Genomic DNA, 16,512 nt, shown 5'->3' on the forward strand with positions numbered 1-16,512 from the left:
CAACAGTACGGATGATCTGAAGCAAATGAAACCAAACACAAAAAGACTATATATTTTATGATTTCATTTATGTGAAATTGTAGAAGAGGCAAAACCAATCTTAAATAATAGAAACCAGAACTATGGGCTGACTGTGGGGATAACTGGAGTCATATAAATCTTCTATATCTTGGCTGGGGTGTAAATTACACAGGTAAGTACATTTGTTAAAACTCATTAACTAGGACCCCTAGTCAAGGGAAAAAACAGTCAACAGAAACAGACCATGAGATGGGTATAGATGCTGGATTTAACAGATAAAGACTTTAAAGCAGCTTTTACACATTGGTCCAAGGATGTAAAGAACAATAGGCTTTTCACAAATGTACAGATAGTGAATATCAACAGAAAAATTAAAACTATACAAAAAGGAACAAGTAGAAATTCTAGAACTAAAAGAATTACTAACTGAAATAAATAATTTTCTGATGTGCTTAACAGATCATTGGAAATGGCAGGAGAAATTATCAAACCCAAAGAAATGAGAATAAGATAAAAAGATGAAAAATTACAATTAAAGAACCAAGCTTCTGTGACTTGCAGGGCAATATTAGGCAATCTCACATGTGCATAATTAGATTCCCAGGAGTAGAAAGAGAGAGAAGGCCAGGGGAAAAAAATTTAATGAAATAATAGCTGAGCACTTCAAAAATTTTTTGGAAAATTACTTACAGATCCAAGAACATCATTGAAACCCAAGCAAGGAGAAAAATATACCTAATTATGTCATAATCCAACTGTTAACAACAAAAATTCAGTGGACTGTGATAAGTTAAGGATGCATACTAGAATCCTTGAGCATAGGTTTAAATACATAAACAAACAAATTCAGGAATGCCAAAAAGTCAAAAGAGAAAGTAAAACTAAATACTGAAAAATATTTTTCAACTAACCCAAAAGAAGGCAAAAAAGAATAATGAAAAAGAAAAAACAACCAGAAAGGCCAAACAGAAACCAAGAACAACATTGCAGACATGACAGTAATAATATGAGGTGTCGAACTAAACATGCTGATTAAAAGGGAGAAATTGTCAGACTACATAGAAAAAAAAGGCTAGACCTAACTCTATGCTATCTACAAGATAATCCCTTGAATTTAAAGACAAATATAGGCTAAAAACTGAGAAAAAGATACACCATGACAACAACAAGCAAAGAAAATTGACATGGCTGTATTAATATCAAGTAAGACAGATTTCAAAGCAAGAATATCACTAGAAATATAAAGGGACATTTCATAATGACAGAAATATCACTTCATCAGGAAAAATGACAATCCTAAATATGTATATACCTAACAACAGAATTTCTAAGTGAATGATGCAAAACTGCTATAATTAAAGAGAAAAATGGATAATTTTCACCATTGCATTTGGAGATTCAAAGCCCTCTCTCAGTGATTGATAGAAGAGGAAAAAATTAATTAGTAAACTACAGAAGACAGATACAGAACATTTTGCCCCAGAACAGAATGGACCCTCTTTCCAAGCACATGTAAGATATTCACCAAGAACATAGTCTCAAACATTTCAAAAGACTAAAATACTAAAGAGTCTGAAAATAAATAAGAAATCAACAAGACACCCTCGCCCAATGAAGATGAATTAACATGCTACCAGTAACCCAAAGGTCAAAGAATAAATCAGAGAGAAATTAGAAAATATTTTGAATAGGATGATAATGAAAGTACAGCATGCCAAAAATCTGTGAAGTGCAGAAAGAAATAGAAATCAAGAAAACAGAAAACAAACAATAAAATAAAACCAAATGTTGGTTCTATGAAAAGACCAAGAAAACTGATAAACACGTCTCAAAAATATTTGAGAAAAACAGAAAGTAATAAAAATTATCTCTATCAGAATGAAAAGGAATATCACAACAGATCCTATAAACATCAAAAGGGCAATAAAGACACACTGTAACATTTATGGAAATAAACTTAATTTAGATGAAATAGGGAATTCCTGAAACACATAACTTATGAAAAGTGACTCAAGAAAATACAAAAAGTTAATTAAAGTTAAAGAAATTGAAGTCAGAATTTAAAATCTTTCCACAGAAAAAATTACAGGCCCAGATAATAGTGTCACTGGTGAATCCTGTCAAAAACATTTAAGGTAGAAGTAATATTAAGCTTATATAAACTCTTTCAGATAAAAGGACGAGGAAATATTCTCCAAGTCATTTTACAAAAGCAATATAATCATGATACCAAAACCTAACAAAGACATTATTATGAGAAAAATAAAGTAGGTATCCATAAAAATCCTTAATAAAATATTAACATATGAAATCAAATATAAAGAACTTCACATCATGATTAAGCAGTATTTATCACAGCAATGCAAGTGAAATCCAACATTCGAAAATCAATATAATTCAACATGTTAAGTCAAGAAAACAAAAAATTAGATGGGTATTAACTGGTTGGTACTGGTTACCTGATGAAATCTTGACTTAAACTATTTCTGAAAGATGCTCAAATTTCATGACAATGATTGATAAATGAAAATATAATTTACCTGGATCAGGAGAATGGTTATTTGGGGGACAGTCAGAGAAAGAAGGGGCAACTGGAGGTATCCCACCGGCAACTGCGGTTTGCGATACATCCTGCTGACTTTCCCACCGGCCCTGTTAAGGACAAAATTGGTAATTTTGATTCAAATCAGTCAATTAACAAAAAAGAATCTGAAGATACTTAGGAAAAATATTGTTATACATTACTAAAGATTTATTCCCTTTATAGGACATGATCAATTTACTTAAAATATTTTTCCTCTCAGACGTTTCACCTTTACAGCATTAATATCCCTAATAACAATAACACCTCACGTCTGGCTATCCCCTCCAGTTACAATTTACAGTCTCCTCGGTTCCCTCCTAACAGTCCTTCTAGCACAGAGTGGTGCTTCCCACAAAATATGCATCTGTAACAACGCTTCTGAAATCCTCCCTTTGCTGCTCTTCTGCCTCAAGATACCCTTTTTCCCGGCAGATGCTCGACCGAAACCAGGAACAAGTCTAATGTCGTCGGCTGTCTCTCCTCTCCTCTCCAGGAGTTTACCTTTCCACCCATTCCCACATTGTTCTTGAAAGTAAAAATTCTAGCACAGTATATTGCCAAGCCTCTTCCTTTTAATAGACATTAAACATAAATTCCCACTAAGCCCAAATCAAATAATCCCAAGTTCTCAATGATGGAAGTCTCTGAATTAGCCACATTTGTTTTCCTCTCAATGTATCTTGTAAATTCCCACTGAGGAGACTTCACTGCACAGCACACCCTGGTGCCAGGCAGGTGATGGGACGACCCACCATTCAAACACCTGTGCTGAGCCAGAAAAACCGTGACGTGGTCAGAGCACTTTAAAATCAGTCCATCCCGTCTAGCAAAGGAGAAAACCCCCGCCTACTGCCACCAGCACGAAGTCAGCAATGGAGATGAGAGGACACCTCGTGAAGGCTTCACGTTCCCATCTGACCCCCTGATGAGCCCTCTGACTTCCTTTTCCCTCAGGTTAAGTGCTGGCATTTTATATTAGTTTGAGCTACTATTCCACAGATGAGCGACCCTAACAATTAACTCGAACGGCCTCCAAAGCGAGCTCTACTGGGCCCTAAATGGACCGAGGTGGCCAGGCCTCCGAGGCTCAGACGCGCGTTGGAAACCTATCTGCTTTCAGCAGTCATCGAAGTACTGACCATAAAACCAATAAGCCCTAAGTGATGTGGCTCCTGTTCACCTCAGAGAAAGCTGCTTCTCCCTAGGAACCCCCAGCATTCGCCATTTTAAAAACTGGTATGACGTTTAGCATCACGAAGCAAGGAAACAGAAGGGACACAATGAGGTGGTCAGGGGGACCGTGAACGCCCAGGTCCATCACTGAAGACGCATTTGTGCCTCTGCACATCACCCACTGATCCACATACTGGAATGTTGACTGACGTTTTTGCACTCCAATGTACCTGTCTGTGTGGGAAGCTGCAGCTCGGGGGTGCCACAATCAGGGGGCTGCTAAGGCCAATGCTCTCCGGGCCGTCTCAGGAAGGAAAGCCTCGGGATCTGCTTACAGCGCTATGTAAGCTCATGCAAGGTGGTTCGGAAGACACTTGACTGAGTTGGAGAATGATTTCATTGCCTTGTCTGGCAGCTGACACAGTGGTTCTCTGTTCCTTAGGAAACTAAGTAGCTGACTTGGAGCCAGCACCTCGACTGTTTGGTGAATAATTGTCCAATGGCAAATGATGTGGGTGTCGCCTCTTCCCCAAGGCGCCCGCGGGGCCTTGATGGACTTTTCCCATCCAACATTCCTACCAAATCAGAACAGGGGCGATGACTCACTGTCTCATGGAGTCAAATACCTCAAGCGAGAACATGTGAAGATGCGCACAGTCCTCACACCGCCTCAGCCAGACGGCTGGCCCTGCTGGACAGTGGGCAGGGCCGACACAGCTCACCCGACCTGTCGCCTCAGCCGGCACCCCACCCGGAGGAGTCTCAGTGCTCACTGTCCCCAGGTCCTGCAACTAGAGACAAGGACACACTGTCTCAAGTTGCTCAGGGACAGAACAGGCTCTGCGTCAGAAGGAACAGCAGATCCGGATGGTAAACAGGACACAACACTCCTCCTTCCTCTCCGACACCTGCAGACCTCCAGGGAAACGCGCCGCAGCATCGGCCACGGTACTCTTGTCCCCTGCAGGATGTGGCGGTTGTCTTGCCAGAGACGAAACCTGTGTTCTAGGGTCTAGCTGCACACACTGCCCCCCAGGGACAGTCGGGGTCATTCCAATAAATTTCACCTGCTTGGCTGTTCCAGAGTTATTCTCTCTTTACTGAAATGTTGAGGGAGGGTAGGACGGAAGCAGCCCAGTTAAGAAACTTCAGAGGAAGATGAGTGCAGGACAGTGAATAAAAAGGACTTGGCCGGACACTGGACCTTTTGTTCTCAGCTCTGAAAGTGAGAGTGACACATTTTCATCTATTTTTTTACTTCTACCACAGGAACCTACACCCCACTACTTGGAATCTGGAGAGATCAATCTGTGATCTGTTTCTAACATCCTGCATATCCATTAAACTTCAGAGCCAGCCAAGATGAAGAGGCACAGGAGAGAAAACTCCGGCTCGGTTTTAGATCCCTAAACTAGATTCACATACTTATTAGGGGTCGCCTGTGCTAACAGGAGTCAAAGAAATCCCTATTCAAGACAGCCATCATTTGGAGCTAACACCAAATTTTAAGGTAAAGTTGAGCAGAGACAGGCATGGGAGGTGCTCAGCTGACGCGAGAGCTTGGTGTGAGCCCTGCCTGCATCTGCAGCCTTCTGCCAGACACAGATTGTCTCGGTTTTCCGTAAGGAGGTCTGTTTGTGATTGGGAAAGTGACAAAGAGGTAAATAAAGACAAGTGCCAGTGACATTCCAGGTCCAAAGGTGGCTTCTAATGCAATGAAAGAACAAGTGACTCATAGCTGGCATCAGCTTTACCAGAGCCCACTAAAGAACTGTAGTTTTTAGGAAGGGGATGTAGCCAAAACACACAATTCCATTAAATGAATATTCATTTAGGCTCTGGGCTACTTTTAATTGCATCAGAAACTGATGCAAAGATGACAAACACACTGTCTTACTAACTTATTAAAAATGATAGTTCCACCTAAAATGGCTTCAGAAATACCAACATGTTTATGTTGACAGTGTTCTTTGCACTGCAAAAGATCTCAATGCACAGCCAAGTTTTAGATGGAAAAAGAAACATTTGCTGAAATTATTTCTGCACCCAAATGAGTCCATCTTGGTAAACTGGTCATAAGAAGTTTGCTAATTTTCCACTTTATCTATAAAAGAATCACCTTATAATAATGATGAAATATCCAGGAACAGTAAATAGCAACATCACTGTGACTAGGGATATTTAATATTTTTAATTGAAAAGCTTATCAAGAATGACTTCTTATAGGGCCTAAGGTGAATTTGAAAGTTGGGAGCAATCAAGTTCAATTTGTCTTTTTAAGATTAATCGGTTCACCAATTCAGTCTTGGTGGAGCTCAGTAAAAGAATCCCAATTTTAGCATGTAGTGAGCCTCAGTAAACATGGCTGGCCCATTAAGGTGTTAGAGGCAAACGGGAGGTTGCTTTTAGTTCCTACCACCTCCTCTTGTCTTCCCCAGGGCCCTGATCCTATCAGACTCGCCCTTCCTGCCCCCCTGCCACACTGTTTAGGGTCACTTTGCTCCCAACTGACTAATCTTTGCCATGGTATTAACTGAAAATCAGGAAGGAAAAGGAGACTTGAACGTGCTCCGCAGCCACTCCTGCTTCTTGACATTATTGTGACTGACCCAGCACATCAAATTCTGTAGTCTGTCATTCTGATGTCATAATCAAGATCAGAGGGATAGACACAAAAATTAATGGGACAGAGAACGCAGAAATAGGCCCAAACAAGTCTGCAAGGTAGATGTAACTAATGTAACTGTAATTTTCAATTACTTCAAAAGACATTTTGTATCATTTTAAGCATCATTAAGTCCAGATTAAAATTATTGTACTGACTCAACCCCCTTGTACTTTAAGTACTTTGATGCAAAGAAACCAAGATAGTCCTGCTCAGCAAAGCTCTGCGAGGTCGGAGGAATGTGCAGGCACTTCTGCCACTTTATCCTCCCTCTGCCCCAAGCTTGAGAAAAGGACATCTTACATCTTTGCAAATACGTATTTGTATCATTTGCTTTATATGAATTAATTCCAACTCCTCACATTCCAGAGCCTTTTAAATCAGTAAGATGCCTTGATGCCTTGTCTCGTGACAAGATGCTTTTACAACCATAGACCCAGGTAAGAAGGAACATGTAAAAGGAATCATATATAGTGACCATCAAAGTTATTTTTGCAAAAATATAGTACAGTGTCAAACTTAGTCATCTTATAAAACCTACATTTAAAAATTCATTCTTATCATCAGTGAAAAAAGGTAAAAGCAAGCGTGGAAGTTTGAGATAGATAGATAGTAGGATAGTACTTGTATCCCACTCATTAGGAAGACCTAATGGATCAATTACCTCTCCCTGGATCTCTGAAAACTGAAGAATGCAGGAATTCCCCAAAAGAAAAGAAAAAAAAACAACATGAGTCTCTGATATATTCCAAAACAATTTCTTTGATAACCTGTCTTTTCAGATTTTGTGTGCAAATTGTTACAGATAAAGTGACTGGAGACCTTCTCAAACCACTACAAACAAGAGAATGGAACTTCTAATTACTTAAAAGAGAAGACAATTTTTAATTTTAATTTTAATTTATTTAATCTTTAAATGGGTAATCTGTTCACATGATCGAAAAGCCAAATAATAAAAAGGCATCCAGTGAAAGATCTCCTATCCCTACCCCACCTGCACTTGTGCCTTCTCCCCAGGCAGATATGAACGGCATTAGTTTCCTGTACATCCTTGTAGGGTTTCTTACGCATATGCAAGCAAATCTATAAACAGTCACATACACTTCTCTCTTGACCCCCTTCCTTGTATGACACAAATGGTAGCATGCTGTTCTGTACTTCATTTTTAATTACTCAGTATATCCTATTCATCTTTCCTATTAGTACCTGGAAGGGTTACTAATTATTTTGACAGTTGCACAATATAATTTATTTAACTGTGTGAATGTGTGTGTCCAGGTTTTAACCAAACCCACGGACATTCCGTTTGTTTACAATCCTCAGCCGTTAAAAACAACATTGCTGTGGACACCCTTGTTCATACATCATTTCCCGTCTAAGTGCCACTTCTGTGTAAAGGGGTTTAATAGGATTTGGATAACCTGGATGTCAGTTAGTTTAAACACCACCCAACTCTGAGGAAATCTATTATGGGCAGCATTAATAACACATTTTGAATTCAAGGCAATGCCATATTTGAAGATGTTTTTCATTGTTTCATTGAAAGGCCACAGGGAGGGCCTTTGTTCCTTCCTGCTATTAGTGGAGGAAATGTTTCTTTTCTCACTAGTAAGAAAATAGCATTTTTAAAATACTTACTTTCCCTAAAAATCTTTTAAGATGCTCTACTTTAGATAATAAAACTACTGAAGGGCCCCTCATCTGATAATGAGGAATTGAGCCTGGAATCAAATCCTCTATGTTCAGTATTCTTCCCACTTTTTTTCCTACATTACGGTTATAACCCTCTACTACCTGCACTTCCTTTTCATTAAACAGATCTATCCACGAAGACCTGTCTTAGAGCAGTTTTCCTCTACCTTCCCCCTGGTGAAAAGCAAACAGTATCTAATTTTCATATGTGGACATTTATTTCACCCACAGATCTGGACCCAAAGGAGAAGTCAAATGATGCCCACAGTGACGCCGCCGAGCCGCCGCCAGGAGCCCAGCTCTGCCGTCGCCCCTGGGGGCCCGCGGGACCCAAGAGATCGAAGGAAGAGGGAACAGGTGCCCTGGGGCTGAGTGATACTGGCCAGCTGGCGCCTTCTGCTTTCTCTGACAGACGGTGGGGCCCCTGTTGGTGGGGAGGCAGGGGAGAGGCCGGATCGTGAGGAAGATGGCGAACTGCTGCATTGGGAGGAAGGGGTACTGGGCTTTTCTGGGGTGCATGAAACAACTCAAAACACACGTGAGGTGAGTGGGGGGAGCCATATTCTGTTGCTGCGAAGGCACCATGACCTCGGTAAAATCTGGGAGGGTGGAGATCAGACGTTCCTCATCTTTAGAAGTCACTCAAAGACCCTAAGAAATCAAGTGACTAAAAACAGGAAGGTCCTGGTAGAGTAACAAATGGGTAATGTTTTATTCACTCATTTAGTATGACAACTCCTGCTAACTTCTCCCCACCCTGCCACAGAAATTGCCCTGGGAAGGTCTCCAATAAACTCTTACTGTTACATCCAAAACCAGTCTTCTCAGTCCTCATCTTATGGTCTCTGAGGAACCCGGAAGGAGCCCTTGAAACCCCTTCCTCCCCAGTCCCCAGCCACTCTCCCTGCGGTGTGTCTGCCCCTCTGCACGCTGCTGCTCAGTCCTTCGGCCGGTGTCTCTCTCCCTGCACGTGCCGGTGAGAATTAGTATCAGGCCCTCGTGGCTGTGTCTTTGGGATCTGACCCTTCACCCCGCTGCAACCAAGCCCTGAGCTCCCAAACCTGCCTCCAGCCCAGGCTCTCAGACACCAGCACTGGCAGACACCTTACATGGCGAACACGGAGCTGATCATTTCTTCCTCAAACATGCCCCTACCACAATCCATCTGTCTGAATTGCTGTCCAGAAACCCAGACGTCACCCTGATCTCCTCCCTTGCTCCGCCTCACTCTTCAAGTCCACAGAGCTCTAGAGATTCTATTTCCTTCGTATATCTTGAATCTCTCTTCCTCTCCCTCCCCACTGCCAAATCTTCTCCCCTACCTGAGCTCTCCACCCCACAAACATTTCTCTCACACTCTTGCATAGACACCTGCATACATTTGGAATATATCCATTAGAATAATAATAATCCTAACTCTAACCCTAACCATAACATCATCCTAACCCCTACCCCTAACCCCCCACCCTCACCTTCACCCACACCTAACCATAACCCTAAACCTAAACCTAGCCCTAACCCTCACAGTAAGCCCTAAACCTAACTCTAACCGGAACCATATCCTCAACCTGCACCTACACCTAGACCTAACTCTAACTCTTCAGAGGCTACCCCATTCCCCATGACTCCTTGGTACGTAAGGCTATACGCTCTAACTAAGGCCCGCCTCTCTGGGGTCCACCCCACAATACACCCTGGACTGCACCCACACGGCGCATGCTCAGGAGCACAGCTCCTTCAGCACCCCCTGCCCTGTCCAGGCTGCTGCTCCGAGGCCTTCCTTACCGCCCTTTCACATTGTTTCTGGGGGATTCTCTCCCTCGGCAGCCTCTCGACCCCTGAGTAAGCCTGTCCGGGAGTCCGCGCCCCCCTCCGTGCTCTCCCCCCTCTACCTGGTCATGCTTCCCTTACAGCATCCAGGTTCCCACTCCAGCTGTTTGGTGTACATGAAGCACGGTTTCTTTCAAGCAGATACTATTAGTTTTGATTATTTTCTCCATTTAAATATAAGGAACTGGGAGGAGATAGAAAAGCTGAAGAAATTCTGGCTACTTCTTTCAAGGAACTCATAACTGAGAATTTGGGTTACATGTATTTCCCAAAAAGCATAGGAAGTCACACTTCCTCCTATAAATATATTTTCCTTAAAATATTTTGTTTATTTACATTTAAAAATAAGGACACAGCAATTTTCCAAAAACTCTGCTTTGTTCAGGTAATCTCAATCTATGAGCTAATCAAACCTACGTCTGGACTGGTATAAAGAAGTACTAAACCTTAGCACACTTTCAGAGACGTGGCGGGGGATCACTGAATGAGCTAGAAAGAAATGCAGTTGTCTACACACACACACACACACACACACACACACGGCTCATTTTTAAGATGTAATCTAGTTACTAGTAGTTTGCCTAAAAAAATAGCATATAGAGAGAGACAGGATATAAAGTCTATTATTTCAGGCAAGCTACTAGTAAACTAGACCTTAAAAATTAGTCTAATTATTCATTAGCTTCTCTGTTTTTCTTAGGTTTTCATAAGGAAAATTTTAAACAGATGAGGAAACAGAATAGAGAATAATTAACAATAGAAAGCATACAATAATGAGTCTCATTCAGCTTTAATAATTATCAATAAATAGCCAGTCTTCTTTTATCTCCACCCCTATTCCTCCCCCCCAGGGATTACTTTGAAACAACTCCCTGATATGGGACCATTTTGTATGACACAGCTCACTTTTAAGTTCCTCAAGGGTTAAAACACCAATATGGGGCATAGTGCCCACAGCTGACAGTACTGGCATCTAAACAAGTCCTTCAAAGAATGTTGGGCACAAAACTATGATATGTGACATCTAGGTACAATAATTTCAAGTGTGATCCCTTTAAATAAATGGCAATGAATTACCTATGATTAAAACTCAATTAAATTGGAGAAAGCTAAATTGACAAGTGAATAAATTTCAGCTGACAACATTTCTGTTTGCTTATTTTTCTTTCTTCTAGCAAATACTACTAAATTTTAGATATAATCTTCCTATTCATCATATATTTTCAATCATTACATCAATATTTTACTATTAAAATCTGATGTGAAGTTCCTTTTCTGACATAGACAGGGAGATTATTTTTAAGAGAAATATGAACTTAAGCAACAAAATTTTTAATGCCTAAAAAGGAGAGTAATAAGAAGGTTTAATAAACCTTGTTTTATCTGGCAGATGGAAAAGATATCACCTCTAAACACCTTTCAATAAATTTCACAGAAGAGAGGGAGAAATTTTAGCAGGTAAAACTAGTGTGTGATATTCAAGAGGCGCAAGTGAACGGGGAAGTAGGTCTAAGACTGACAGAAAATGGTTATGACCACGTACCTTGTTTCTGCCTAGACTGTAGGATGGAATAAGATCCTGTCGGCTGCCAGACAACTGAGGAAGAAATAGAAGGGAATTAGTGCTTTATGGGTAACAGTACATAAATGTACTTAAATTCTATGGTCCTGGAAATACCTGACTTTGAAAATGGAATCCACAGAATGTTAAAGTTGGATGGCAGCAGAGAGGCTGTCAAGACCAAAGCTGTGCACCAGACTAGTGGCCTGTAGGGCGTCGTCGTAGGGCACGATGCTGTTCTTTAACTGAACTGGTTAACAGCAGTTTTCTGATGGGAGGTTTGTATAAGATTAGATACCCAGTTTACACTGAGAGGACGACAGGGTGGACTAGACCAGACACTTCATGTGTTCGTCCCCTTCTATCTAAAGGGCACTGGGTCACTGGCTATCTTACCGTGTTTTCATCTTACAACTCCTTTCTCTGGGTATTCGTAGCAAATGTATTACATACAAACTATTTATTTTAAACCATAGGATTCTAAAGGCCAAAGCTCAGCATGTTTCAGTACTTTTTAATATATTATTTTCTGAAGGAATGAGAAAATATTTGTGTTGAATTGAAGTGGTATTCCTTGCTGTCTGAGAGCACATTCCCCGTCTCTCAGCCTGAGACCAGGAGTGATGTCATCCAGTCACTTAAGGCCATGCGTGGCCTGCAGTTCGTTAGCATTCCCGCTTTCCACTACTGCCTCTCAAACACTAAGGCTGAGGGGTCAAGCTGCTCTTTGCTACAAGGCTTGCATCATGGTTTTTCTTGGTGTAAAGTTCACACAAAGGTGTCATATTTCTCATTTCCATACCTTTATCAAAAGTAAGGGAAAGAGAGATAAATCACAGGATCACATCACAAGGATATTTCTTTGTGAAGAATTATTTGTATGCTTATTAATAAGCACATAAGTTATGTGTTTTGAAAAAATTTAAGACACTGTTATGAAACAAACCTACCTTATTTTATTAATTTATCTACCCTAGATGGCCTTTACAATTGAGTTTGTAAACCTAGTCCAGACTTGTCAATTTAAAAGTAATTAACTAAGCCCAGAAACTCAAGCAGCTCGCCCCAGGCACTTGGCTGGCTTTGCTTTAGTTCAACGCACACCACTGGATGCTGAGGGTCACTGTGCTGGGTACTGGTGGATATAAAGATAAATGAGAAACACCAGAGAGGCACTTAAACAGGTACTTTCCCCACATATTAGTGAGGACGGCAACAGGGCGAGGTGCAGACGCTACAGGGAGGAGAAAGGGGCTCTTCAATCAGTGCAGAAGAGGAGCTGACATCCCAGGTGGTCAAGGGTGGAAGAGCTGTCCAAGGGAAGAGAGGAGGGGAAGGCAGACAGGCGGGCACTCACCCGGTTCACACTGGGAGAGCTAATGCTCCTCCTGCTCAGCTTCCCTTTGCCTGTCAGCTGTTCCTTCACTGTGACTTCCTGTCAGCCAGAAAACACACAGAGGACAGAGATACCTCAGAGACACAGCTCCAGAGCAGGAGCGCCTGCAGCAGGCTCTGAGCCACCCCCTGCACACACACACTCCCAGTTCTTTAAACAATGGCTGTTCCCCCACATGACAGCATGACCCCATTACAGTCACTGGGGAATAGTCAAAGTTCATCATACTATAGACAGATTACCTAGGTCATGCTCTTCTTTTATCTATTTTCCTTATCTATTAATCCCCTTTGAAGCTGGCCAAGGGTTAGTTCCAAGAGAATGAGCATGAAAATTAGACCATTCACGTTTATTTTTCATTAGTATCTTTGGTTAAAAAAAGTCTCAGTGTTGGACTTGCCACTGGAATGAGGAGGGAGATGTCTAGGCTGGCATGTGCATACAGTGAGACAATGAATTTGACCGGATCTGTACTGTTGGAACTCAACCAGGAGTTGGGAGGGGTGCAAGTTGTAGCGCTTCAAAATCTTACGACTATAGACTATCTACGGTTAAAAGATCATATGGGATGTGAACAGATCCCAGAAATGGGTTGCTTTAATTTGTCTGATTTCTCTCAGACTGTTCAAGTACAGTTGGACAATATCCATCATATCATAGACAAATTTTCACAAATGCCTAGGGTGCCTAACTGGTTTTCTTGGCCTCACTGGAGATAGCTGGTAATTATAGATTTGCTTAGTTTATGTCACCGTATTCCTATTATGTTAATATGTGTGTGCAAGTTAGTGAGTAGTTTAAAACCTATACATGCTTAAGGTACTCTACAAGAAGATATGTCAAAGAAATAATCAATCCTCCCATGTTTTCTTCCATATGCTACCTCTATAGCTTTTCTTCTTCCTTCCTAATTACAACCCTTAAATAGAATTCATGCCTCATATCGAATTTACCAAGCATCATAATTCCTCCAGGTGGTAAAGATACCTCGAGACAAGTGCTGGGTATAGAAGCCACAGGGCATAAATCTGCAAAGAAGTAAAAAGCTAACCTTTTCAAACAATATGGCTTCTCTCTCACTTACCAACTTTACATTTCCCTGTATGGCCCCAGAAGATGACTGGTTAGCCAGAGACGGGTAAGATTCCTCAAGGGGGGAACAACCTAAGACAGGCACAGTCACAGGGGGGCCATCAGGTGAGAAATCGGGGAACAACAGTGGTGAAGCTTAGAACCTCACCCCCACCCCTGTGTTGAGAGAAAGCCTCTGCATCCGTGGATGTTTTATTGCCCTTGTCTAGCTTGGATTAACACATAGTCTACAGGCACACACCTGATCATCTACATTTGCTCTCTTACAACACTAAACTATGTTTTCTACCTTTATCTTGCATCTACCTACCACTCCAGCATTTTATTAAAAATAAAAATAATAATAATAATAATAAAGGGAGAAATGTGGGATCCACATATAAATCAAGTATAAAAATCAAATGAATATTCATATTTGACCTGATTGTTTATAGTTCATAGTGCGTGATCAAAACCGAAAGTTTCTGTGATGAATGCCCTTGTACTGTTCACCATGTAAGAACTTATTCACTATGTAAGAATTCGTTCACCATGTAAGAACTTGTTCGTTATGCTTCAGAAGATTGGAGACTGACGAGAATTAGGCTTGAGATGGATTAATGATTGTGCATTGAGCATTGACCCCCCTATACAGAATTTTATTGTTGTTAACAACCATTTGATCAATAAATGAGAGATGCCCTCTCAAAAAAAAAAAAAATGAGTTACAAATACACTAGGGGGGTAGATGTAAAGAAATGCAAAATGCAGCACTGCTCACCTCTGATACCTGAGCCCTGTGCTAGAGGTCCAAAAATGTGTATTTGCTAAAATCTGGATAGGCTGCTGTGCCAGAGCAGTGCTTTGAAGCCACTCTAGCGGGTAGAAAGCCTTGGAGGCAGTGCGTCTATTAGGGCAATTTCTCATCTAAAAGGGCACAAGAGAAACTCTTGGGTAATGGAACAGTTCTTAACGTGTTTGGAGTGGTGGTTACACAAATGTATACAATTGCTGAAACTGAGCTGAACACTTAAGATCTCTGCGCATTTTATTGTATTGTAATATAAATTATACCACAATTTTTAAAAATTAAAAAAAAAAAAAAGTCTCAGTGTTGCTACACCAAATGACACTTAGGGTTCTTTGAAGGATTCATTCCCAGCTGCCATTTCTATTGTCTCTTCTGAGGATTTACACTAAGGCTGCGGCAGGCCTGTCCAGCCAGTACACAAGGAAGGGCCCATTCTGCCTCATGACTGTGTATTTCTTCAGCAACATTACTACCCAGTTCCAAGGAATTTTAAAAATAATTCCTTAGCCAGTAAGAGTTGAATATTTTTTCTATTACTTCAAAACAACTAGATACCATTAAGTGTCTTTGAAAAAGTCACTTTCTAAGTGTAGCTTTTGTTTCTTCAAAGATTTAACCAGCCAGTTTAATCTAAATTAATATGCTCCACTTAAACAGATGATTCAAAAGTTTAGATGTAACAATACTGTGAATTGCAGAAAGTCAAACACAGAATCAGGATGGGTCAGTGCCACTGCTACCAGTTCCGTTGGCTGACCTGGCGAAGACGATCTAAAGTGAGAAGGTTCTCCACGGCCAGCACACTTCGGAGGTATTTTTCAATGTAAGCCTCTGAGTCAGCAGCCGCCGTGTTTTCAACATTAGCTGCCATTCTTGCTAATGTTTCTCTTTCCTCTACTCCCTGAGCATCCTGGAGAATGGAAAGTTGTATATTAAAGTTAAGTACATTGCAGAAGAAAACATTATAAAAGCTTCTTAATCTATACAAATACACACAGAGTACTGAACTAACAAATGGGATGCATTCCAAAATTCCATTTTAAAGTCAGCTTTTATATCTCAAAATGCACTTCCCCACAGAAATCAAGGTGAATGGTGGTTAGGTTAACTTAAAAGGCCATACACAGCACAGCTGAGACACAGTACATTCTCAACAAAACTACTCTCTACTACATTTCCATTACAAACAAACCCAGTATTGGTTAGAAAGGATTTGGTGGGCTAGCTGGAAATATAACCACTACAACAATAATTCAGGAACATATCTTGAAGGGCAAGAGAGGGGAATGAGGCAGTGGAGTGACAGCCAGATAAGAGTGGGATCTGAACAACTCTAGTAGGAGGCAGACACAGGCCTGGAGAATCAGAATGGGAAGGAGGGCTGGGTTTCAACCCTTTTACTAAGTGGCCCACCATGAGCTACATGTTCACAATGCAGCAGCTTCTAAAACTGGTCTGGATCCTCAGCTCTGCAATTGCAGAGATCAAAGGCACAGGGCCGACCAAGAAGAGAAGTATCTGGGGAACCCCCCCCTCATTGTGCTTTCTGGTCCACCCCTGCTCCTCTGACATGGGGGGCCCATGCATATAAATGGGATATTCACAAGTCAGGGAGGGACTTTACTAATGAATTAATAATTACAGGCAAACTTCATTCACAACAAATTTCTCTTCTCAGAGAAAATCAGATATTTTATGTTCTTGTGAA

At 41.1% G+C, this 16,512-nt stretch overlaps 1 protein-coding gene across 6 annotated transcripts in view; it reads right to left on the reverse strand.

Annotated features, from left to right (window-relative positions):
• Positions 1 to 16,512, reverse strand: part of KIF13B (kinesin family member 13B) — a 190,623-nt gene that overhangs the window by 30,173 nt on the left and 143,938 nt on the right. For 5 of the 6 annotated variants that reach the window (XM_073232754.1, XM_037024548.2, XM_037024552.2 and 2 more), the window contains 5 exons: positions 15,562 to 15,714; positions 12,884 to 12,961; positions 11,509 to 11,562; positions 7,108 to 7,128; positions 2,562 to 2,673 (listed from right to left, as the gene is read on the reverse strand). In XM_073232754.1, coding sequence (XP_073088855.1) covers positions 2,562 to 2,673; positions 7,108 to 7,128; positions 11,509 to 11,562; positions 12,884 to 12,961; positions 15,562 to 15,714 — 418 coding nt within the window. The remainder of the gene's footprint in view (positions 1 to 2,561; positions 2,674 to 7,107; positions 7,129 to 11,508; positions 11,563 to 12,883; positions 12,962 to 15,561; positions 15,715 to 16,512) is intronic. The other variant, XM_073232753.1, reaches the window with a different exon arrangement.

This window comes from Manis javanica, chromosome 3 (assembly GCF_040802235.1).
Source record: "Manis javanica isolate MJ-LG chromosome 3, MJ_LKY, whole genome shotgun sequence".
Classification (NCBI taxonomy): Eukaryota; Metazoa; Chordata; class Mammalia; order Pholidota; family Manidae; genus Manis; species Manis javanica.